The sequence below is a fragment of the Vombatus ursinus genome, unplaced genomic scaffold (assembly GCF_900497805.2).
Source record: "Vombatus ursinus unplaced genomic scaffold, bare-nosed wombat genome assembly UNPS02013364.1, whole genome shotgun sequence".
In the NCBI taxonomy this organism is placed as follows: Eukaryota; Metazoa; Chordata; class Mammalia; order Diprotodontia; family Vombatidae; genus Vombatus; species Vombatus ursinus.
Window position 1 is genome coordinate 24,830 of NW_020953142.1, and position 26,013 is coordinate 50,842.

At 38.5% G+C, this 26,013-nt stretch overlaps 1 protein-coding gene across 1 annotated transcript in view; it reads right to left on the bottom strand.

The window, feature by feature from the left end:
* The window catches only part of LOC114040528 (translocation protein SEC63 homolog), a gene marked incomplete at its 3' end in the record, with an annotated part of 36,759 nt that extends 22,829 nt beyond the window's left edge, over positions 1-13,930 (bottom strand). The window contains exon 1 of the mRNA XM_027858652.1: positions 13,733-13,930. Within this exon, the coding sequence (XP_027714453.1) occupies positions 13,733-13,856 (124 nt within the window). The remainder of the gene's footprint in view (positions 1-13,732) is intronic.
* Between the last annotated feature and the right edge of the window lie 12,083 nt (positions 13,931-26,013).

Consider the following 26,013-nt stretch of genomic DNA (forward strand, 5'->3'; position numbering starts at 1 on the left):
AGTCCTGTATCACTCCAACACTTGCCTTTTAAACACCACAAAATGGGTGTCTCCCTAGGCCTCTCAAACTCAAAATGCCCAAAACAGAACTTACTATCTTTTTCTACCCTCTAGCCTTCCAATTGCAGTCAAGGGAACACCATCCAGATTCAAAACCACTGTCATCCTTGACTCCTCACTTGCACTAATCCACAAGCAAATCTGTTGTAAAATCTTGTCATTTCTACCTTCCCAACACATATATTTTCTCTCTATTCACAGAAGCCACATGAGGACCTAAAACATGAACTTATTACTTATAACCTAGACTATCACAATGGTTTCTCTGCCTCAAGTCTCTCCCCACTCCAATTAATCTTCCACTCAGCTACCAAAGTGATTTCCTAAACAGATCTGACCATTTCACCACCAATCCTCCCTCATCATGAGCTCCAGTAGCTCCCTATTTCCTGCAGGATCAAATATAAAATGTTATTTGGCATTTAAAGCCCTCACAACCTCGCTTCCTATCTTTCTAGTCTTTTTACACTTGACTCCCTCCTTCAGGTACTCTTATGATTCAGCCTACTCTTTATTCCTCATACCCAAAACTCCATCGTGCAAATCAGATATATGTTAGATATCATAGGTAGTTTTAGATATACTGAATTTAACATGCTAAGTGAAAATATAGGTCTGAAGATGAGGAAAGCACCACTGGATAAGCAGATTGGGAAGTCTTCTGATTAGAGAAGCTACTTCAGGTTCTGGAATTGCAAAAGATTGCAAAAGAAAGAGAACAATGAAGGCAGAAGGCACATTCTTGAGGAACATCATCAAAAGAGATGAGAAAGGAAATTCAGAGAATTAAAAAGAATGTAATAGATCTTGAAAGTCAAAGATGGAAAAAGAAGACAGGGGTGTTCAAGTCTGTCAAATAGCAAAGAAAATCTGATTCAAATCAAGAAGGATTATGACTGAATAAAAAAGTAAGGACGCCACTGGCCATGAATATAGTTGGTTTTAGGATTTCTTAAGAGTTTGGGAGATACGTTCCTAATTTGTGGATAGATGAGGAGTCAAAGAAAAGAAACTGAAGAGGCACAAGAGAACGGGGTTGGTTACTGGTGCAGCTATCTAAAAGAAAAGAGATGAAAAGCACTTAGCAAATGAGTAGGGACAGCTATTCTTCCGCATCAAGAAGGAAGAATTCATAATAACATAGAAGTTTTGAAGGAGGGAGAAGAGGAAGCTCCCATAGAATTAGCCTCCAGTCTCACTGAGAGGATAGAGGATAAGTCATCACCAGTTAGGTAAGAGGGTAGGGGAAATTAATGAAAAAGGAAACAGTTGCTCTGGGCAATGAAATAAAAGGTCAATATGATTAGAACAAAAGTACTGTCAACAAGAAGTATCCAGCATAGCTTATACACCACAAATTTCCAATGGGTGAAATCAGCTATATTTTGAAACTTTCTCCATGAATATGCACAGTAGTCCAAGAGTAATGGTGAAGAAATTTGATGGAGTAATTGGGATAAACCAACTGCATTAGACTTTGAAGGAAGAAAAGTAAAGAAATGGTTTGGAAGCAGCAATTAATATTATTAGTTTATGATGAAACCAATTAAGTATTTTATTTTTCTGTTCTTTATTTTCTTCTGATCCAGGCACTTCTCTCACTTTAAGAATCCTTCTCCATGTATCTAAAGGAACCTGTAAAGCCATTACAAGTAAGTGAACTTATTAGTGCAAAATAACTGATCCATGAGAGAGGTTTGGGGAAGGGGGGGTGAATGTTTTCCTTCTGAAAAAGCCATTTGGGGAGAAAATAAATCTTAGTTGTTTGTGACACACACTAATAAGACAAGAGCTAAATACCTAATATGATAGTAAATTTCATATTTTTAAATTTCACTCCTTTCCTTTTCCCTACAAAGACTTCAAATTTGGGGGGATTTTTCTTTGAAAAGATATTGGTTATTATTAGTCTCCCATGGCAGAGTGCTGTGGGAAATTAAAAAAAAAAACATAGAAAAAAAAGCACTAAATTAACAATCATCAAAAGCCATATGCTACTACTTAGTTTTGTGCACATGAAAAAAATTGATTAACTTTTCTGAGTCTCAATTTCTTTATCTACAAAAAAAGGAATTGGACTAGATCATTACCTAAAGTACTATCTAACTCTAAAATCATGTTGTTGTTTTTTAATTACAGATATGAGCTCCATGAGTTTCTCTAGAAAAGTATAGTCATGGGAAATGGTCACTAAAAGGATCCCAAAAACATAAGGAGCTCTGTCTTTTTTTTTTTTTTTTACTATAAAGAATAAAACCCATAATCTATAGTAGGGGTTTCCCAACCTTTATCAGTACCCCTACCCCTTGGCTTTTAGTATACCTTCCCAAACTCCCAATTCAATGTGAAAGGAAATAAATCCTGGCATTTACCATATATGTGCAATAAAAAATGAAACATTAATTTGTAATAATGAAAACTTTATTCAGTATATAACATTTTCAGTAACATAAAGTCATTAAATGTTTATCAGAACATAGTCAAATAGATGAGTGAGGCCCTTGACTCTGTTCCTTGTCAACCAATAGTTTTATTCTTAGTAAAATTTGGAAAGAAATGCCCATATGATGAATTCAGCCTCCAGTTTGTTTATTGCTTTTGATGACTGTTTCAGGACAGGGAATCTTGATTCACAAAAATTATTATAAATAGAATTAAAACCTTGTGAGAATATTTAATAAGAATATGACATGCTTCTCCAAGGGCATGCCAAAATTTATATAACTTCAATAACTGGAAATTAATTAGCTCATCTTTCACTGGGTCATTTTTGCTGACTTTTTCTAGTTCAACAAGAAAAGGATTTCATATTCCAAATATTATCCATATCCCCTTAACAAACTTCTCATATCGCCTTCAGGTAAAATGTAGTTGGGAGCCTCAAGCTATCACAATACTCCCAAGATACAAAATCAGTGCTCCCACTTACACGTAATTCTCTAAACTATTATTTATTTTTCCTCCAATTTTCTTTTAATATCATGACAATTGTGTCTTGATTGTGGTAGTGTACCAAAATAAGACAAATAGTGAAGTAAGTATAAGTAAGCTATTTTCGTTATTTTAGAATGTAACTACGAAAGTATTCTACTGTCCAACTGAGTTCAAATTTATAGCAATAAATACTTCTTAAGCACACTTACAATCTGTCAGGACAGCACACTTAAGACCTCGAATGAAAATTCTCCTCCCTCTCTCTCTCTCTCTGTCCCCTAGATACTACAATTTTTCTGATCCTTTCTATCCCTATGACACTACTCATCTAACTTGCTGGCTAATCATTATAGTCTAGTTGTGTCCTAGGACTTTAGAGGCCTTTAAACAAACAGAAAAAGTTGTGCACTAGGTCCTAAGTATACACAAATGAAAAATGACCCAATCCATTACTTCTTGGATAAATGGTAGGATGAATAACATATATACCTAAATATCATACAAAGCAGATAAAATATGATACAGATAACTAGAGATCCAGAATATTTTGAAAAAAGGAGAAAATACATTCAACTTGGAAGATCAGGGTTTCATGAAATCTTAGATGAGTCTTACAAAAAGAGAAAGCTTTCTTTATATAGTTCTAGACAGAACATGCCAGACAGCCTTCATCAAATCTTACGAAGGTAGGAGATAAAGAACAAAATCAGGAAACAATGTGACTGGAACATATGAGTATGTGAAGGGAAGTAATCTGAAATAAGGCTAAAATGATTTCCAAGTGGTTATGTCTTCAAGTATGGTCCATTTCCCATTATCTCCTTAGCACTCGCTTACACAATAAAATCCTAAGTCAGCAACAAATCCTCAAGTCAATCAGTTTAAGTACTTTCTTAACAGCATGAGGATTTAAGGATATAACCTATATACAGTAGACAATTACAGATGTATTAAAAAAAAAAAATACAGGGTCTAGCTTACGAGAGAAGTCTCCCCTAGAGGTCTGTCAGTTATAGATACCTCTGTCTAGTTTATTTCTGCCTAGGTCAGTTTTCAAGCTCCATCCTGTTTAAGCTCCTTTAAGTGAAAAATTAGGCCTGGGATGATAATAATAATATTAACAATTAAAATACGAATAGTTAAAACTGTTGTCCTTTCCTTAACTAGAATTATTTCTCAAAATATTTTAAACAGCTTTCATAAAATTAAACTTTTATGCACACACAAGATCATCAGCATAGTAATAATAGAAAGAACATTGAACTATGACATCTGGGTATCAAGTTCTGGCTATATCACATGCAATAAATGCTAATTGGCATGACCTTGGACAGGTCACGTTCTCCCTAAGTCAGAGTACCTTCATCTATAAAATTGCCTTTTAGTGGGCAAAGAGGAGAATCATTTGGACTAGGTCAGGAATTCTTAACCTGGGGTCTCTGAATGTGTAAGTCAATATAACTAGTCTCCTCTGTAAGCTTACATATCTTATTTTGATTTATTTAGAAACATTCTGAGAAGGGGTCCCACTGGCTTTACCAGACTTACAAAGAGGTCCGTGACACACAAAAAAAAAAATGTTACAAATCCCTGGACCAGATGATCACTCAGACGCATTCTAGCGCCAACATTATATGATGAATTTGTAGTATCTCTGTACTTTAAAATGTCAGAAAATTATCCCAAATAGATACAATCCAACAATCTATAAGTAGATCCCTTAACTGTCAGGTCATTTTCTTTATATTTAAAGGGACTTTAGAGATCAGCTAGATCAACCAAATGCTTTAATTTTACAGATGAATAAACTGAAGACTACAGACTGTGATTTACTCACTGTAACACAGTTTATAAAGAGAATACCTAGGAATACAACTCAGGTCTCCTTACTCTTTCCACTATCACACACTTTTCATCAGCATTTGTAAAATGTCATGTTTAAAATTTTTATTTTATTAGTTATTCACAGAAGCAAGTTTCTGAAATATTATATCCATTTCGGTGCATTAGAAAAGATACAAACTGGACTTGGAGTTAAAAGACTTGGGATCAAGTTCTAAGCTGTAAGACCTTTGGCAAGTAACATCACTACTTTTAAGTCTCAGTTTCCTCATTTGCAAAATGGGCACACTATTTGAGGTACATACATCACAAGGTTATTGTGAGAATCAAATGATATATCACTTTCTAACCACAAAGCAATTAATGATCTTAAATCATATTTCTTTGATGTAAGTTACAGTTATAAAGACCAGATTTTCCAGTATGGCTATCTACACTTATCATAAAACCACAGAATTAAAAATGTGCATGCATTCACAAACACATGGCCTGAGCAAATATTGTGGGAGTCACCTCATAATTAGGCTTTTATTGTGAGGTAACTACCATTCTTTATTATTAATAACAAAACTAATATAATGATATTAAAGTCAAGCAATTTGATGAGGATGAGACAAATAAAGATAATTAATTGTTCCTAACAAAAAGTCAAGTGAAATTAAAGATTATAGGCAAACTACATCACAGATAAACTGACTGTGCTGAGTCTATTATATAATGTCGAGTATAGGATATGGGTCAGAAGAACTGCAAACACCCATACTGTAGGACGCAGAAATGTTTATGGGCCATCTGTTATACATTCAGAGTGATATTTGGAAAACAAACAGAAATTATCAGAACTATTTTGAGAAGGAAAAAGGGGAATAAGGGGAGGAAGTTCCAAGAGAATAAGGAAGCTGGATATCTCATCAAAGCATTATTACTCTCTACTCAATCTTTCGTCTTCTCTCCTTTGTAAAATACCAATCTTTGATGAAGTGAGAAGTGGCCTTCTTCAATAAGCCAAAATGGGGGGGGGGGGGTAGATTTGGAAAAGAAGCAGCAGAAAGGGGAAAAGAACAAAGAGGACAGAAATCATAGAAAAAAGTTAAGGCATACCAACTGAAAAAGTAAGTAAAATAAATTTTAAAACCGATGGGGAGTAGAAAAAAAACTGAGCAGAAAAGGTTTAGGATATATTTTTCTAGTTGACGTAATCTAAATCACTGTAAGAAAAAAGTATGCAAATCTATCTCTTAGTAAGATCAAGAACTTCTATTTATCACAGAATGTAAAATGCAAGAAAATATCAAAGTCACCATTTTTAAACTGTCAAAGATGGGACGGGAAAGGTAAAGCATTTTAGGAAAAGGGAAATTGGGGCTTTGAACACCAAAATCCTTACCAGGAAAATAATGCTGTACTAGGAAAATGGAGAACTAGTCTTCAAAGTCAGAAAATCCAATTTCTATTCCTGCACCCAAAGCAATATAGGAAAGAAATTTTTAACAGTGTAAACTGGGTCATCTTGCTACCAGCAATACTTTTTAATAAAGAATGTGACCAGAGTTAGTGAAATGGTGTAACATTATTCCTGAAGTCTGGTATACAGAAAATAGTCTTATTCTCAATATGAAACAAATGCAAAATGTAAGAGGTTTAAAAAAGAAAAACCACTTCTTTATCCCTAGATATAGTAAGATTAAATTGGAAACCACAAATACCTAAGGTAAAGTGAGACTTATCTTTGCATTCTAGGATGTCTTGAGCTCAAACAAGTATATGTTATCTTTTTCAAAAAAAAAAATATCTTTTTACTTTAAAAAGATATTACTCACTTACTAGCTGTGTGACCCTGGACAAGTCACTTAACCCCACTGCCTAGCCAAAAAAAAAAAAAAAAGATATTACTCTGGGGGCAGCTAGGTGGCACAGTGGATAGAGCTCCAGCCTTGGAGTCAGGAGGACCTGAGTTCAAATGCGACCTCAGACACTTGACACTTGCTAGTTGTGTGACCCTACCTGGGCAAGTCACTTAACCCCACTGCCTAGCCAAAAAAAAAAAAAAAGATATTACTCTGGTGTTTTTTGCCAGATCTCCCCAGTCTACTACACAAATCAACACATTACTTAATCTAACAGTCCAATGCAATGTACTGTGAAGCTGGAATAGCACTTAATTCTGAAAAAACTGATGAAGGCTTCCCTTTCATTAAATACACATACAACACATGAAATACTTTTGTAGCAAGACTCAGTACATCTCTGAAATCTTTCATTTAGTGGTAACATGATATAGTAGAAAGAATACTAATTAATATATTTTGAATCCCAAGACCCGAGTTCCAATCAGTTCTTGCCACTTATCAACTTGCAACATTAGGCAAATAATTCAGCTTTCAATGCTTCAGTTTCATCATTTGCAAAAAGGGAATAGTTATACTACTTCCCTTGCAAAGTTGTTGAGAAAATCAAATGGGAAAACATTGAATTCTTTGTTCAATATAGAGCTATTTAAAAATCAAACCAATGATCTTTAAGGTTCCTTCCAACTCTAAAATAAACCAATTATTAAGCACCTAGGCACTGAGGATATGAACACTAAAGTGAAACAGTCCTTGCCCTTGATGTGCTTATATTCTATAGGCATATATACAAAATAGACATAACAAGGTGATTTGGGAGGAAAGGCACTAGTAGCTGTGCAATGTGAATACAATTCATGAAGAAGATAGCATCTGAGTGGGCCTTGAAGGAAACCAGGGATTCTCAGTGCCAAAGGTGAGGAGATAATGCATTCCAGATACGAGAGAAAGCCACTGAAAAAGGCAAAGAGGCTGGAGATTGAGTGTCATGTATAAAAAATAATATGGAAGCCAGTTTGTCTGGATCATACTATGTATGGAGGGGACTACGGTGCAATATAGCTGAAAAGGTTAAGTTTGCTTCTAGAGATAACAGGAAACTTCTGAAATTTATTAAGTAAACGAGTAACATGGTCAAACTTGACTTTTAGGAAAATTCCTTTGGCAGCTTTGTAGAAGGAGCGGAGAAACTTGAGGCAGAAAGACTAGTAATTAGGAGGCTGCTATAATAGTACAAGTGAGAAACGACAAGGACCTGAAGTAGAACAGCGGCTGTGAGAAGACCGAAGGGGGAATATCCAAAAGATGGTATGTATAGAGAAACAAGATTTGGTAACTGACTGGGGGGGGGGGGTGAGTCAGAGTGAGGACTCAAGGATGACACAGGGTTTGCTAGATGGTGGTCCCCTCAATAGAAATAGGGAAGTTCAGAAGAGGAGTGGGTTTAGGGGGAAATATTATTAATATGGCACTGTAAATGTTGAGTTGGAGGTTTGTATAGGGCATCCAGTTTGAAATGTCCAGTAGGTAGATGATTTATGTGAGCTTGATATTCAAAAGAGACTAGGGCTGAAAATATAGATCTAAGATTCACTGGCATAGAGATCGTCATTAAATTCAAAGGAACTGATGAGGTCACCAAAAGAAAGAGCACTGAGAGAGAAAAAGCACCCTATAATGTGTGGTAGAAAAATCATCAGACATGGTATCAGAAGACTGGCTCTGTCACTTAGCACACCTCATGCAAGTCCCTTAACCTCTCACAGAAGCACAGGATGAGAACTGCAAGGGATTTCAGGAGTCACCTGAGAACAATAGTAGCTGTGTAATGAGAATACAATTCATGAAGAAGATAGCATCCATAGGTAAGAAGTAAGAATCCCTTCTACAACAACTGGTAATCAAGTCTCATCCTCAAAATCTACAGGGAATGCAACCTATTCAACTTCTGAACAACTCTACTTATGAGGGTTTTGTTTTGTTGTTTTTTTTTTCCCCTTACAACAAGCTGACATATGCCTCTCAGCAACTCTGCTCCAGTGCTCCTAGAACAGCCCTTTGGGCAAAGCAAAATACATGTAGGCCCTTCCACATGAAACGCCTCTGAAAGGGAGGACAGCTAACACATCTCCAATGAGCCTCCCATTTCCATTAAACACTCAACTTAGTATAGCATAGTTTCAAGACCCAACATCCTGGACCATTCTCTTCAAGGAGCCCCTCAAAATGAACTAAGTAATACCCCAAATGTGGTCTGACAAGAGTCAGTATAGTGCACTATTGCCTCTTTTATGCTTCTATTCACTAAACCTAAGACTGCATTAGCTTTTTGCCTGTTTTGATACATTGTTCCAATCTCAGTTCTGTTGCTTACTAGCCTTAGTGACCTTAGACAAGACAGTTAACCTTCTGAGGCCTCAGTTTATTCATTCACAAAATGAAGGTGTTGGACTAAATAACTTCTAGGGTTTCTTACAGCTCCAAACCAATGACCTATCTGGGGAACTACTCACTATAGGCTTCAGTTTCCTCATCTGTAAAACTAGAGGGTTGTACTAGATGATTTCTAGGGTCCTTTCCAGTGCTAAAATTCCATAATACTATCATATATTCACAATATGCGCTTTTTAAAGCAAAGTCTTATATCAGCTACTTTTTATGACATGTAAAACTCCATAAACCAGTTTACTAATAAAAGAAAAATTAAACATATACCTGCCTCAATAAGGGATTAACACAGTCCATTCTCGATCAGAAATAGCAAAACCCACAGATAAGACTAAGACTTCATTATAGCCAATAGCTTGCTTCAGCTCTCCCTTCCAACAATCTGTTGTGGTGATTCTCATCTTCTTTTCCCTCTCTGGTCCATACCCTGGCAATATAATAATAATCCACATTTATATAGCATTTTACAGTTTAAAGGTGCTTTCCTCACAACAATCCTGTGAGGTAGGTAATGCAAGTACTAAAACTGAGAAAACCAAGAGAATTTAAGTGACTTGCCCAAGGTCACACTGCTAGTTAGGGAAGGAACTAGGACTTACAATCAGAGTATTCCACCAGAGTGTCTATAAATGACACACAAGCTGTGAGCACATTCCAAAAGATAGAAAAAAGGGTATAGATCATCAAAACTACAATAGTCTCAAAAGAGCTGATTTTATGTTAAGAATCTCACTCAAGTTCCAAGGTCAAAGGTAGTGCTCATCCACATTGCTGACAGGAGGAAGTAAGAAAGAAATTAAATTATGAAGTCACTTATGTTAACAATTCTCATATTGATGAGAAGAAAATATAACTGAATTTTACTCAGAATAGATGGCTACCTAACTAGAAGAAAGTAGTAAGGGAAAAATAATATGTTCCACAGAGTCTAACAACTTTGAAACTGGTTAAGTAGTATTTTATATGTATTCCAAATATCTGTTGTAACCCTTAACCTAGGGGAAGAATAAAAAAATATGTCCTTGAAATCTGTTACAAAATCCATACCCAGATATTTTACACTTTACTCTAGGTAAATAATCTAAAAGTAAATAATATTTGGAAAGCTATACCCTCTCTTAACTGTAAGAGTTGAATGCAAATATGTATGATGATCAAATTCGCATGGCATAGCATTAAAATACACATCTTATTTTAAAGGCAATAGATATTTTAACATATTTCTGAAGACAATGTTAAATTACATTACCAACATCCATAAAAAGCCAAAGCATAAAAGTTTGGAGAATGTCAGAAACATTAGATGATGCTGAGTTAAGGTGACACTCAACAGTTTAGGAAATGTCATACAGATAAGGCTCTTAGTGTAGTGCAATTTTACAAACACAGCAAAAAGCTACTATTAAATGATCATGATAAACTAATATTAATCTCAGATTAAATTCAATTCTGAAAAGAACTTATGAAAACTTCTAAGAACGTCACAGTAGTCTCCCGAACTTAGAGCCTTACTCAAGGAAAATTCCAACATACTACACTACCGGAATCCCTATACTTTACCAAAGATCTTTAATCTCAAAAATTAACAAATAAACATTATTAAAGTTATTCATCTTTCTGAGTCTGGCAAACTTTTCACTCTTCCATATTATCACATAAATCAGGCTACTTCTTTAGATTTCACTCTCTGATGAAGCCTCCAGTCATTTTATTGAACAAATTTGCAGGTAACTCTGAGAAAGGAAGATAAATAAAACCTTTCTTTCACCACAAATGTGTATTCGTTACAGTTGCATTGAGCACATCAGATTTTTTTTTAACCTTTTGGGTATCATGGATCACCTTTGGCATCTCTTCTCAGAAAACCTATACCAAAATACAGTTATCAAAACATTTCTTTTAAAGTAAATGAACTCCAGGTTAAAAACCCATGTGATAGAAGGATTTCATTATTGACTTTTTAGAGTCGAGGTAACTTAAATGACCATGCCAGACCTGCCAATGATAAGCCATTTAGCTTCTCCAAACTTCAGCTATCCCAATCTGTCAACTGAGAATGGTACTTAAGGAGTTTTATACACTCCAGAGTCTTATGATTTCAAAACATCAAAGTGATAGGACCATAATGGCAGCCTTGAGAGGAAGAACTACATATAACACAGAAAACTAAATCTTTTTGAAGATTATTAATATTCACTTTTAAGGCTATAACTGCCTACAGAACTGGCTTTTTGATGCAGATGATGGTCATGGAAAATAGACATCTCCAGCTGAACTCTTTTAAAATTCATTTCAGTTAATATTTCTTAAGCTATTTTGTTCTTTTTTAGACTTAATTTATTCAGTTCTAAAAATCAAAATAAGTTTAGTCAAAGGCTGCATTTAACTTACATATGGCAATTTCATGTGAAATTTGAGTACCGTATGCTTCAAGATAGCACAATGCACCAACTTCAAAGTAATATTAATTCAAAATGTGCTTTCTAAGTTCAGAGAAGCATCTTTTTCATACCAGCCTGTTATTATTATAAAGGCAGTCTAAGCTACATGGAAGTTATTAAAGAAAGTAGAAAGAAATGCTGTTCCTACATTTTAACATCTATTATAATAAAATGTGGAATTGTCTTTCTTCATTTTCACTATAATGAAACAAGCCAAAGTCCAGATAGTGGTCATATTTTCACTAATACATTCCCACAAGCAGAGAATGAGTGAAGTACTTAAAGGTAAGGTAAGAAGAGCAAAGAATATTTATTGTGAAGTTAGACTGCCCAATCTTCACCAGCCAAAAGTTCCAGCTGTTTCCAATACCACTTAACCTGCAGGGTTGATCAATTTGAGTACACTTGATAAGGATAAATGGAGGTCAAACTTTGTGACCAAAACTAAAAACCACCATATAAATCTTTCAGACAAATACCAAGTTTCTGGATGCTATAGAAACCACAAAAACCTAAATGCTGACTGATTACTGACCTCTGAAAACAGTGCATGATCCTAACCAGAACAGATAAGAATGGTCACAAATTTTTAAAAAACCAATACACTCAAATATAAATGCAACATCTTTAAAAATGTGATAAAATTAAGCATTCACAAAGAGAATGCTTTCATTGCAATGGGCCTAAGTTTATGAATAGTATACAATTAAAACATTATCCAAAGAACTCAGGTTTGAATGCACTCAGTATAAAAAAACATTATAAGCCCAAATCTATTTTTCCTAAGTTAGCCACTGCATCAGAAAACCATTAAGATTAGTAACCCCAGGCAGGTTTTTGCATTTAATATATAGGTATCTAATCTTATTACAATCAATTAACACAGAGATGAGCACATTCACTAGCATTTGGTTCTATTATATCATGCAAAATTCTATATGGTTCAAACCAGACTGTCAAACCCATCAAGTTCTGAGCTGAATTACAACTCCACTATCATCAACTTTCCCCGAAGAAATGTGTGCAACCTAGACAGCATTTTACTTTTGCAACACCCACTGACCCAAGAGAATTTGAGCTTAAACAGGTTAACATAGTTATTGGTTGAAAAGTTTTTCCTCAATATTTTTAACGCACAAAATCGTCTAGTCACTAATTTTTCTTGCAACCTATGCCACAAACAACCTATTGGGCCCGGAATATTGTTTGTTGTTTAGCGGCCTCTGATAGATTACTTCACTTGCCATGTGTTTTAGAATAATTCACAAATGAAATTCAACCATTATCCCCAAATTTTTCTAAACCACCCATCTGAGACTGTCTAAATAATTGTATCTACCTGGAAAGACTTAGGCTTAACAAGACTAGCTCCCTCACAACCACTAATAAGGTCAGTATTTTAAAGGGACTAACTCCTTCATGCTTTCACTTTTTCCATATAAACAGGAAAGCCTTGATCTTGGAATGAGAATAATGGCATAATTTCCAACTCCAACTGCTCAGGCACACAAAATACAGGCATGAAATTGAAAAAAAATCAATTCCGAAGGTGGGGGAGATTAGTGAAAGGGAAGCCAGCACAGTTAGAGCAGTAAACATGTCATCCAGCCCAGAAGGTTCACAAAACATCTGGAACAGCTGCACCAGATATATTTGGGGGGGGGAGTTTCTAGGGATGGTATGAAGGGATCGGAGAGAGTTAAAAGCTGTGATTATGCATCAATAACTCTTTTCTTACCTTTCTAATTTACATCCCATTCCCCCTCCAAATCCAAACCCCACTAATAAACCAGCCAAAAGTAGAGAGGAAAAATAAGAGAATGGGGAGGGAGAGAGAACAAAGAGAAGGCTCCACGAGTGCCCGGAACAATAAGGGAAGAAAAGCGAAATTCCTCTGGAAAGACAATGGTAAGGGGGTAGGGGGGAGGGAAGACCCAAAAGAAAACACGCCCGCTGGGCTGAGCCAGAGGCCTGGAGCCCGGCCGGGCTGGGTCAGGCCTGGCCGGCCAGAGTGGGTGGGTAGGTAGGTGAGTGGGTGTCACAGGGCCCCGGAGAGGACGAAGGGGTTGGGCAGGACCGACGTGCGGGAAGGACGGGGCCCAGGTGCGGCGAAGTGGGGCCGTCCCGGGTCAGGCCGGGCCGGGCCGGGGTAGGACTCACCGGCGTTCTGGTCCCGAGGCCACAGATAGTAAGTGGCCGGGATCACGATCAGCCCGACGAAGGAGGTGAGGAAGTAGAAGAAGGTGTTCCCGCTGTCATCGTACTGGAACTGCTGCCCGGCCATGGCGACCTCCTCCTCCTCCTCCTCTTTCTCCTCCCCCTTCTCGCCGCCACGACCCCGCTGCGCGGTCGCGGCCCCGGCGCCGGTCCCGGTCCCAGCCCCCCAGGCTTCGTGTGGCGCAGCTAGGGCTGCTCCGCCGCCGCCGCCGCCGCCGCCCCCCACGCTTCACTCACGGACACGCCGCCGCCGCCGCTGTCTCCACTTATCGCGAGAGGGTACTTCGCTCCCTTCCCCCACTTCTCCCCCACCCCCTCACTTCCTCCGCCTCTCGCCCGCACGCCCTAGCTAAGGAGACGTGGCGTGCGCAGCCGTGCGCTCCGGTCCGGGGTGGGACCTCACGAGGACACCGCCCAACACACGCAACGCCCCGCCCACCGCGGCTTTGCTGGGAAGCACCGCCCCTTGCCCAAACTCCGCCGCCCTCCTTCGCGGCTCCTCCTTCCCTGCTCTAGTAGCGTGAGGGTCTGGGAGGAGAATAGCGGAAGCGGTGTAGGACGGGAGGCAGTTAACATCTAGCGGCCCCTCCAGCTGGTGCTTGCTACTGAGCCGTTCACTTCTGCCTTAGCAAGCTTGCCACGTGAGCCTCGGGCCTCTCTGGGTCACTGCAGACCTACCCCTCCGCCTTGTCGGTGCAAGCCAAAAAGTACCAAGGTTTCTGTAGGTCGTTCCGGTTTTCCCTCACACTTTCAGCTTCCTCATGCCTAAAGTGAGGGGGATGGTTCTGGGAGGGAGACGGCACAGATGCCGTGGAAAACTACGAGCAAGACATTGATAAAAACTTTTTTTTTTTAAAGAGTTCACATAAAACACGTTTAAAACTTTTAAAATGCGTTCTTCACAACTATTCTGTGAGGTAATTTACTTCAGCTTGGAGATGGGAAGACCCAAATTCAAATCCAGTATCAGACACTTCCTGGGTGGGTGACCCCGGGCAAGTCACTTCATTTCTGCCTCAGTTTCTTCATCTGTAAAATGGGGATAATAATAGCACCTACCTCCGGAGATTGTTGGAAGGATCAAATGAGATGATAATTGTAAACCTCTTAGCACGGTGCCTGGCACCTAATAAACGCTAAATAAATGGTAATTATTATTATTATAGGCAGCTAGATGGCACAGTGGATAGAGTGCTGGGCCTGGAATCAGGAAGACCTGGGTTCAAATCCAGCTTACTAGCTGTATGACCCTGGGCAAGTCACTTAACCTTGCTTGCCTCAGTTTCCTCATCTGTAAAGTGAGAAGGAAATGGCAAACTACTCCAGTATCTTTGCCAAGAAAACCCCAAATGAGGTTGTAAAAAGTTGGATACGACTGAACAAATTATTGTTATTACCTTGCCGGGTTGTTGTGAGGATTAAGTGAGATGTTCAGTTCTGACCTTGATGCTTACTAATTATATGATTCAGGGCAAGTTACTCTTCCCTCTTCTTCACACACATTCACTATCTATCTCACAGGGTTGTTGTGAGAAATACACTCTGTGGTTTTTAAAGGCCACTATAAATCCAAGTTATTACTGAAATGGAAATAATACCTGTCGGACTTATATCACAAGGTGGTTGGGAGGATCAAATGAAATAAATATGAAAATTGCTTTGAAAAAGTAAAAAGCATAGTAAAACCAAGGTACGATTTAACATTGGAAACTAGAATAGATATAAACAAATTTTAGATGTAGAGGCTTTTTAACCACGTAGCTTACATATATATGCTCCTTTGTTGGGAGAGTGAAAGAAGTTTCCTTGTTACACCCTCTCTCTTGTAATCTAAACATAATAGATGGACAGATCTGTAAGGTGTCCAACTGGTTTTTGTGAAACTTTTCCAACTTGTGAAAGCAACATAAGAACAACTCTGGTTTTTATAGCACTTCAAGGTTTACGGAGAGTTTTTCCTCACGGCCACTCTGGGAGGTAGGGAGCCCAATAATTGCTAACCCCATTTCACAGATGAGGACACTAAAGTGTTACCATTGCCCATGATCACATAGCTTGTAAGTGGCTGAGGCAGAGTTCAAACCAGAGTCTCCTGATACCAGGATCAGCACTCTATCCACTCTACCATTCTATTTATTTTATTTCTATGTTCATATTTGTTCCAGGCCCTCTACTATCATTAGAAGCTTGTTTGTTTAGCATCAGATTTACATTCATTCATTAAATAAGTCAAATGGTACAAATAAGTTGTTTATTAAACATCCATTTGGTGCAGATCACTATGCTTAACTCTTGAAGTAATGCAGAGTTTATTTGTGACATGGTCTCTTGCCCTTAAGTTGTTTACAGCCAAATAGGAGATATAACTTTAATATTCAGTATTAAAATAGTAATAAAGGTACAAATAAACTACTATGTGAGGTCTTTCATTCTCTTGAGATATAAGTACAAAATGAATTCCACATATTACGCTTAAGTTTTACTCATGACTTGTTTATCTGCAGGGGTGGGGAACCTGTGGCCTAGAGGCCACATGGGGCCTTCTAGGTCCTTGGATGCAGTCTTTTGACTGGGTCCAAGTTTTGCAGAACAAATCGTTTTATTAAGGGGATTTGTTCTGTGGAGTTTGGATTCAGTTAAAGGGCCGTACTTGAGAACTACCTCTGCTTCAGAATCATTCCTAGATATAGCTTGATCTCAATACTTTCCGTATTGGAGTTATTTTATGAAATATTTTTCAGTTCATATTTATAGTGTGGTATCAAGTTCTTTCTTAGTTGACATTGAAAGGGGAGAATTGCTGGGTTTTCTGCTTAATGACAATATTACATCTGCTGGTATAATCCAAGGCAGCCAAGTAAATGAGCTTCCACTGTATGGTAAATGGCTTTGCTAGTGGTCATTACATTTTTTGCATCTATCATCAACTAAATTTTTTTATTTTGCAGACCATATTTACTTTTATCCATTCCCTTTCTTCTTTTGTATTTCCTATACACCTACTCTGAGAGGAAAGTTAAGAAAAATGTTTCCTCTGCATAATTTTCCCATAGACTTTTTTTTAATCTGCTTCAAACCTGCTTCTTGAAGGCCTGAGCTTACATGATTTCTTCATCATCCATTTTAGAGAGAAATAAATCAGGGAGAAATAGGGGTCTGTGTGAGTAAATATAGTGCTTGTGATTTTTCAATGCCAATCACAATGAACACCTTGCTTTGTTCCATACCTAAGTTAATCATCTTCTTGGCTGAGCTGATATGAGCAGTTGCTGTGAAACATTTTCTGTTTCCAGTTTAATTTATCGGGTCATTTGAGGAGTCTCAATTGGGTTATAATCTACCGTCAGTAACTTTTAATGGTTTAAAACTGGTTATTTCAAGTGATCAGCTTATATAGGTTATAAACGGACTTGCCTTTAAAAATAATACTTCAATTTCACAATCTGACAGCAACATAAATCGCTGATATTAAATACTCCCCCTCAACTCTTTTCTTATACCACAGTGATCTCTTTATTGAAGTTTTAGAATGATGCATACCAGGGCCTAAAAAACAGAACAAACCAGAAGTTGGAACCAATGATTCATTTGCTAGCATCCAAATCAAATCAAACCAAAGTATTTTGCAGAAGAAGTTAGCCTAAGAGGGATGGGAAGCTTTAAAAAATTCTGAAGACAAACACAAATTATTCTGATAAAGAGGGAAGAAAAAAGAAGCTACATAAAGAGGCCAAGGTTTTTGTTATTATTATTATTATTATTATTATTAGTACAGCAACCAATTCTGATCTTAAAAAGAGTCATGTGGAAGGTGGAAACAAGAGGAAGTAATTGAGAATGGATGGATACAGAAAACTACCATGGTCCTGTGCAAAGTCCAGAATGAGAGAAGGCTGGTGATAAATGATAACAACAGACAAATTTCTTCTAGCTATCATAATAATAGGTTATATTTACAAAGTATTTAAAATTTAACAAAGTTTTTTCTACACATTTTCTCATTTCATCCTCAAAACAGCCCTGTGGGGCAGGTACTATAGGTATCACTATCCTCATTTTACAGATGAGGAAGTTGAGTCTAATATGGGTAAAATGACTTGCACCTAGCTAGTAAATGTAAATGGGATAGTTGGACACAAGTCTTTACTAACTCTAAGACCAGCATCTTTTTCACTACACTGAGTGCAAAAGGAAGATCATAGAAGGAATAAGGCTTCTACTTGGAGCATATGGGATGATAATGACTAACGATGGTGAGAAGACTGAACTATTCAATTCTTTGACTGGGAAGCATAAACAAAAATTATTAAACAGGAGTAGGAATACAAAATAAGTGAAGATGTGATGAGAAAGTGTCAAGCAGAAAGAGCATCTAACTGTTTTCAATGAGTTTGAGTCATTATGACCTACAGTAATGAAAGAACTGGCAACTGTGATTGTTTAGCATAGTGGCACACAGTAGGTTCTTAATTAATGTTTATTGACTGACAGAGGCATTGTTGGTGATCTTTCAAAAACTGTGGGAAAAAGGAAAGGTCCTATAAAACTGGAGAAGGTAGGGCTGTATCCCAAAGAGATCATACTAATGGAAAACGGACCCGCATGTACAAAAATATTTATAGCAGCTCTTTTGGTGGTGGCTAAGAATTGGAAATTAAGAAGATGCCCATCGATTGGGGAATGGCTGAAGAAGTTGTGGTATATGAATGTAATGGAATTCTATTGTGCTATAAGAAATGATGAGCAGGTGAATTTCAGAAAAACCTGGAAAGACTTGCATGGACTGATGCTGAGTGAAGTGAGCAGAACCAGGAGAACGTTGTGCACAGTAACAGCTTGACTTCTACTCCTGGTAAAATTCTGAAATACATTATTAAACAGAATAGTTTATAAGCATTTAAAAAGAGAAGCAATAACCACTAAAAGCCAGCATGACTTCAACAAGAACAGGTCATGCCAGACTAACCTCGTTTCATTTTCTTGATGAGATAATTAGATTGGTAGATCAGGGGAATGCTGTCTAAATAGTATACTTAAATTTCAGCAAAGTATTTGAAAAATCACTCCTGTTATCATTGTGGACAGTATGGAGAGATATAAGCTCAATGATAGAACTGTTAGGTAGATTTGGGACTGGTTGTATGACCAATCCATGATTAGTCATTAAAGACTCAATGTCAACTTGGAAGGCAGTCTCTAATGGATGACCCAGGGATCTTTCCTTGGCCTTGTTTACCATTTTTGTCAATGACTTCAGTGATGGAATAGCTGGAATACTTGCGATGTTTGCAGGTGACAAAAACCTTACAGGAAAAGGTAATATGATGGATGTCTGAGAGAGAAGCATATCAACCAGGTAAAACAATAGCCTATGTCAATAAGATCAGCTTAACAAAGACAAATGTAAATTTGTATATTGGGTTCAAAAGCTCAACTTTACAAGTAAGGATAGGGAAAACATGGTTCAATATGAGGGTTATTTAAACATACACACACACACACACACACACACACACACACACACACACCCCATTGGGAGTTTTATCAGACTGCAAGATCAACAGTATGATATGGCAGCCAAATAACCTAATTCTCTCTTAGGCTGCATTAAGAAAGGCCTTGTTTCCAGTGTAAAAGAAGTAAAATTTGCATTTTATTCTGCCCTGGTCAGGTCTTATCTAAAGAACTATGTTCATTTCTAGGCATCACATTTTAAGAAAGACAGATAAGCTAGAATGCAACTACAAGAGGGTGAATAGGATGGTTAGAGGACTAGGGAATATGCAATACAAGTATCTGTTAAAGGAACTAGGAATTGTCATCCTTAAACAGAAAAGATTGGCAGCATTAGAGGGAGGCAAGTAACATCATTATGATCTACATTTATATAGCACTTTAAGGTTTGCCAAGCATTTCTCTCACAACAGCTCTGTAAAGTAGGTGGTACAAAAATGTTTATCCCTGTTTCACAGATGAGAAAAATGAGACTCTGCAAAGTGATTTATGCATATCACCTAGCCAATAAGTGTCTGAAATGGAATTCAATATCTGGTATACTATGTGGCCTCCCAACACCCAATAGCCATCTTCAAGTATATGAATGACGGTCATATGGATGATGGATCATATTTGTTCTTCTTAATATCAGTGGGGGAAACTTGGAGCAATGGATGGAAGCTGCAGAGAGTCTAAATAGGATGTCAGGAAAAACTTTCTAATAATTAGAATTATCCAAAGTTGAAGTGGTCTGCCTTAGGAGGGAGAGGAGTCCCTCTCACTGATGGTATCTTTAAGCAAGGGCAAAATGACCATTTTTCCACTATGTTGTAGAAGGAGTTCTTAGTCAGGTATGGGTTGGACTATATGACCTTTGAGGTTCCCTTTCCCTCCAGTTCTTAAATTCTGTCATATAAAATATATGTTATATATAAAATACATGCACATTTTATATATAATATAAAGATAGAATGGCAACATATGTGCATATGCATATGTATGTATGCATATGCATATGTACATTAATGTATGCATACACATATACATGCATGTACTCATACAAATATACATACATTATAATAGAATGACATCTCCCTAAAGGGGAGATGTAACTGTCCTCACTCAGGGAAACCTAGTATGATCGGGCCTTATTATCCCTGATTAACGTCAGCTACATCTCCCCCTCAGGGTTCTAGGAGTATCCCTGAGAGGTTGAAGTGTTTTTCATTAATGCTATATACTAAAGCCCCGATTCCCAGTGTGTTCACACACACATACACATACACACACACACACACACACACACACACACACACACACACACACAGAGGATAGCCACAAGTGACTAGTATTTCAGTTCCCTTTAAACAATTAACATTAATTAACTTTTACAAAGGGATATATACCTTGAAGATACAGCAAGAACAAAAAACTAAATACTGCCCACTTCCCAAAACCTCAGGGGTGCACTCTGCTCTGTATCATTTTGGTCTCTAGGGAGAATGGACTAATACTTAAGTAGGTTCTAGATAGCACTGATCCCGCCACGGTCACATATCCAAATACAGCATAAGTCTAAGTTGCTACTGGGCTTGGTCTAGGTCACAGGGATGGGGAACCTGTAGCCCAGAGGACACAATTAGCCTTCTAGGTCCTCCGCTAGGTCCTAGGGGCCTTTTGACTGAGTCCAAGTTTTACAGAACAAATCTTTTTATAAGGGGATTTATTCTGTGAAGTTTGGATTCAGTCAAAGCGCCAAATGTGAGGCTAGAGGGCCACATGTGGCCTCGAAGTTGCAGGTTCTCTACTTCTGATTTTAGGAGGTTTCCCCTTATTGATACATCCATGCTGGGCTGGCTGTAAAACCCAGTAAAACCCAGGATTGACTCCCTAGACTTTCAGACTCCAGAGCTTCTTACCTTTAAAAGCTCACAAGGTCGTAGCCTCCAATTTCTTTCATTTAAAATGAAAGAAAATGCCAAGGGAAGCAAAGAACTGAGACCCATATTCATGGGGCTACATGTCAGCCTCAGAGGGAAAGGGCACAAGATCTCTCCCCTTACCTTCTTATAGTATTGTCTCTCACCAGATAATGGCAATAAAGGAGTCAAACCCAGATAAGAGGCCCAACGAAGAGAAAGGAAAAGACTAAGGCCTTTTGAAAGACCCCTTCCCACCCTCACCCCATTCTGGTTCTGCAACTGCAGCCATAGGCTTCTGTCCACCACTTAGATTGAAGACCATAACCAGTTACAAAATGTCTACACATGATCCCAAGTCTCTCTAAGGTACTTCTGTCATGTCCTCAAGACTTTTCCAGAAGCAGGCTCCCTAGCCTCTTTCAAGTGGGGAATTGCATCAGTGGCCTCTGGACATGCTTACGTATTTATTTCCTGAACCATGAACCAAACATACATTTCAAGTAACAATGATGCTACTTTGAAACCTAGAAACAACTCTATCCCTATCTATGTGTGTATGTATATATATATATCTATATATGCATATATAATCACATATATCTATATACATACATACACACACCTATATACATATACACACACACACATATATGCTTAAAATTATTGAACCGGAATAAACAAGAAATACCAAAATATTCTCCAAATTAAACCTGAACCAAACTGATCACTAATTCTGTCTTGTTCTTTGATCTGTACAGTGTTTTGTCATCGACATTGTTATTTATAATGTTACTTATAACATGATATTAAAAATAATGTTACTTATATAAGTTTTTATTGAATGTGGACTTCCTCAAATATAACATTCCATCTCCTGTCCCTGTGCCTTTGCATGGGCTAGACCTTGTGGTAAGAATTCATTCCCTCCCCAACTCTGCTTCTTAAAATGCCTACTTTTTTTTATTTGGTTGGTTTTTTTTGTTTGTTTGTTTTTAAAGCTTACTTCAAACACTACCTCCTTCTGAGGCTTTTCCTGATCTCATAAGCAGCTAGTGCCTTTCCTATCAAATTTCCTTGTATTTGTTTCATGTATATTTACGTGTGTCATTTATCCATTGTGATAGGGCCAACATTTCTCTGCCACCACAATTTTTTTCCCTCCCACCCGGAGCTTGAGGAGACTTTACTTGAAAGATGACAAAGTTCCAACTCCCCCCCACACACACACACACATGTTGTCCTTAGCTTTTCTGACACAAATTTCTGGTCATGTAGGAACATAAGAAGTCCCAACCACATACAGTCAGTCTGCCACTCTCAGGCTTGATGGGTACTTAAGACCACATGAGTCTCCATTCCCTGACGACTTGCAGAGATGAGGTAGGGGCTTCATCCAGGAAAGCTACTGTAAAAATACAGTGCTACTGTATCCTTGTTGTATATTTTTGCTACATTAGCACAAAATAAACCTTTGTTAAATGTTCGGTGACTTGTGTTTCATTTCGTCTCAACATCTAACCTGAGCTAAGAGGGTTCTGTAGTTGTAGCTGCACTTACACTTGGCTTAGCTTTAGGTGGTGCAGTGGATAGAGCGCTAGGCCTGAAATCCAGAAGGCTGGTCTTCCTGAGTTCAAATATGACCTCAGACACTTAAGACTTGTGTGACCCTGGGCAAGTCACTTAACTGTTTGCCTCAGTTTTCTCATCTGTAAAATGAGCTGGAGAAGGAAATGGCAAACCACTCCACTATCTTTGCCAAGAATACCCCAAATGGGGCAGAAAGAGTCAGACATAACTGAGAATGAACAACAATAATAGCAGACTGCAACAAGATGAGATGATCTTTGGCTTCCAAAGGGGCTCAATTGGAGGAAGACCCTGCAAAGACAGAGGAAGAGGGCAGCACAATCAGAAGGTGTGACACTCCTAGACTCCATGTTGACAGAACCCTCCTAATTTTGTATGGGGAGTTCTCTCTATAGGACAGGGAGAAATCTCCAGCTCAGTCAGAGAGATTAGCTTAGTTGGTGCTGGAGGAGGCTGCCCCAGACAGTAAAGAATGGCCAAGGTCAACATAACCTATATGTTGTGAATAATAAATTGGACTGCCAACAAAATAAGATTTAACATAAATTAGGTCAGCACATTTAGCAACTAGACAATGAGTTTCAGCTTGTAGGGATTGTGCAGTAAGAGCCACGGGAAGCTAATGGAGCTGGTGGCTAAAGGGAAGGAATCTCTTATGATAGGGGTAGAGACTCAGGGTCCCCAGCCAGGAACTGATCCAGAGGTTGTAATTCCTCCTGAGACAGGAGCCTCAAGTCTAGACAAAGAGAACAGACTAAGGAAAGAAACTAGGGAACTCTCAGAGTAAGAAAGCTCCAGGCTTATCCTATCACTGCTCCCCGGAGGAAGAGGGTAACTCCTTGCCCTCTAGAAGCCGGCTGTGGGCAGACACTGGAGCTAGAGAGTTGCAGGAAGAATTCAAATGTGGTCTAATGGAACCAGTGCTAAGAAGCTCTCTGCTGTGAGCTTCCATGTCCTGAGGAAACTCTCTGAGGACCTACTTTTTTTTTAAACAGGGTCAACTAAATTTGTTAGAGCCTCCAGAAGGAGGATGCTTTGTCCCTTTTTAGGTAGCTGAAATAGGGAGTTATTCTTACTGGGACAGCTAGGTGGCATAGCCTGAAGTCAAGAAGACTCTTCTTTCTGAGCTCAAATCTGGCCTCAGACACTTACCAGCTGTGTAACACTGTTTGCCTCAGTTTCCTCAACAATAAAATGAACTAGAGAATTAAATGGCAAACCATTACAGTATCTTTGCCAAGAAAACCCCAAATGGGACTGGGAAGAGTCAGACACAATCAAAAAAGACTAAAAAATTACAACAGACTTGTAAAGACAAATTCCCCTCCCAGCCATTTCACTGATGCAGATCTACAAGTGAAGTGCTGAAATTCCTAAAGGAAATGGGTTTGATAGATTGAATTTATGCCCTCCCCCAAAGCCTGCCACACCCTGTGCCCAGCTAGTCTCAAGGGCAATTAGATCCTTCCTTCTGGGAGGGATCCCCACTGAAATGACTTCAAACTTGAGCTATGAGTGTCCCCACACATAACCATACAAGTGTGGGCTATTCAATTTGTGAAATAAGAGCAGAAAGTCAGGACAGTTGTAACTTGGACAAATACTGCTGTCAGTGAAAATAGGCACTCTAGAAATGGAAGGAAGAATGACAGAGCCCCAGAATCCTGAAGAGGAGTAGAGGGGGATGACATATCCCCAGGAAGGGGCTGTGGATGTGGAACCTGAAAGATAGGGTTTATAAGAAAACAATTGATGGCCAGCCCATGGAAATGTTAATAACAGTGTACTGAGAAATTAAGTACCTGGGTACTAGGAGCCCTTCAACCCCACACAAGCCTGAGGTACCCTCCCAAGCCCCTGCCCAATTTAGATCATTCAAGGGACACTACAGAAGGCAGCCTATAGAGAAAAAAGGATTTTATAGGCTCAGTATGTGTGTGGGCCTTTCAGCAACCTCCAAACATATTACTGTGGGTAGGAAACCTTAGAGTTACCTGAACCACCTCATGTTGTTAACACCACACAATATCTGGTCTCCAGAGTAGTAAAAGACATTTCTTCTCTACTGAGGAAGATAAAGAGAGCTGGAGTACTTCATTATACCAGATCACCTTAGAATAACCCTGTAATACTTGCAAAGATGGTACTTGGCAGCTTATAGTGGACTACAGACCGCTGAACAATCTCATCATGACTATCTCTGCAGTTGTTTCTCTTCTTGTCAATATTATAAAGTAACCCAGACCCAGGGAAAGTCGTATGGAGCTATCAATTTTGAAAGTGTTTTTTTCTGACTTTTCTTTGTGTAACACTATAAGGAACAATTTGCTTTCATTTGGGAAGGAGTATGACATACCTTCACCATCCTCTCCCAGGGCTACCTGAACTCTCCACACTACCACATTGTGGCAAGCAGAGACTAAAAGAGGCCTCCCTTTCTGAGGGCATTGATGCATACCCCTACATTGATGACATAATGTTGACTGGACCACATAAAATCACAGTGGCAGAGGCTCTAGATCAGATGGTGGCCCATTTGAGGGGTAAGTGGTGGGAAATCAAACCTAAGAAAATCCAGGGTCCAGTCTGCTCAGTTAAGTTTAGGGGGATATAATAGGTGAGGAAAACCCAGACCATAGGTACAGTCTGTAAAAAGTTATTGACACCTGCTTTCCTCAATCTAAGAAGGAAACCCAGAGACTTATTGGACTCTTCAAATTTTGGAGAACCCACATTCCTTGCCTGATGGCCCCAATGTACTGGGCCACTCACATATCTGTATTTTTCAAGTGGTACTCAGAACAGGCTCTAGACCTGGAAGCTATAAAACCAACTGTCCAGCAGCCTCTCCCCTCAGGCCCTTTTCACTCTGGAGGCCCATGTTTGTGGAAGCTGAGTGGAAATTTTGGCAGATACCAAGGAGTGGTCAGAATAAGCCACTGTTAGGCATCTAGAGCTCCAGGTTCCCCAAAGTGGCCATTTATTATACCACTTCTACAAAGCATTTGCTTACCTCTTATTGAGCCGTAGCTGCTACTGAACAGACAACGTAGGATCATATAATCACCCTTTGTCCAGAATTGCCTCTCATGGATTGAGTGAAATAAAATGGTCCCTCTAACAAGATGAATAGAAGAGGTTTCTATTGCTAAGTAGGAAGGGTACACTAGAAATCATGATTCTCTCTGGTCTTAGTTGCTCCACAAACAGGTGGTGACT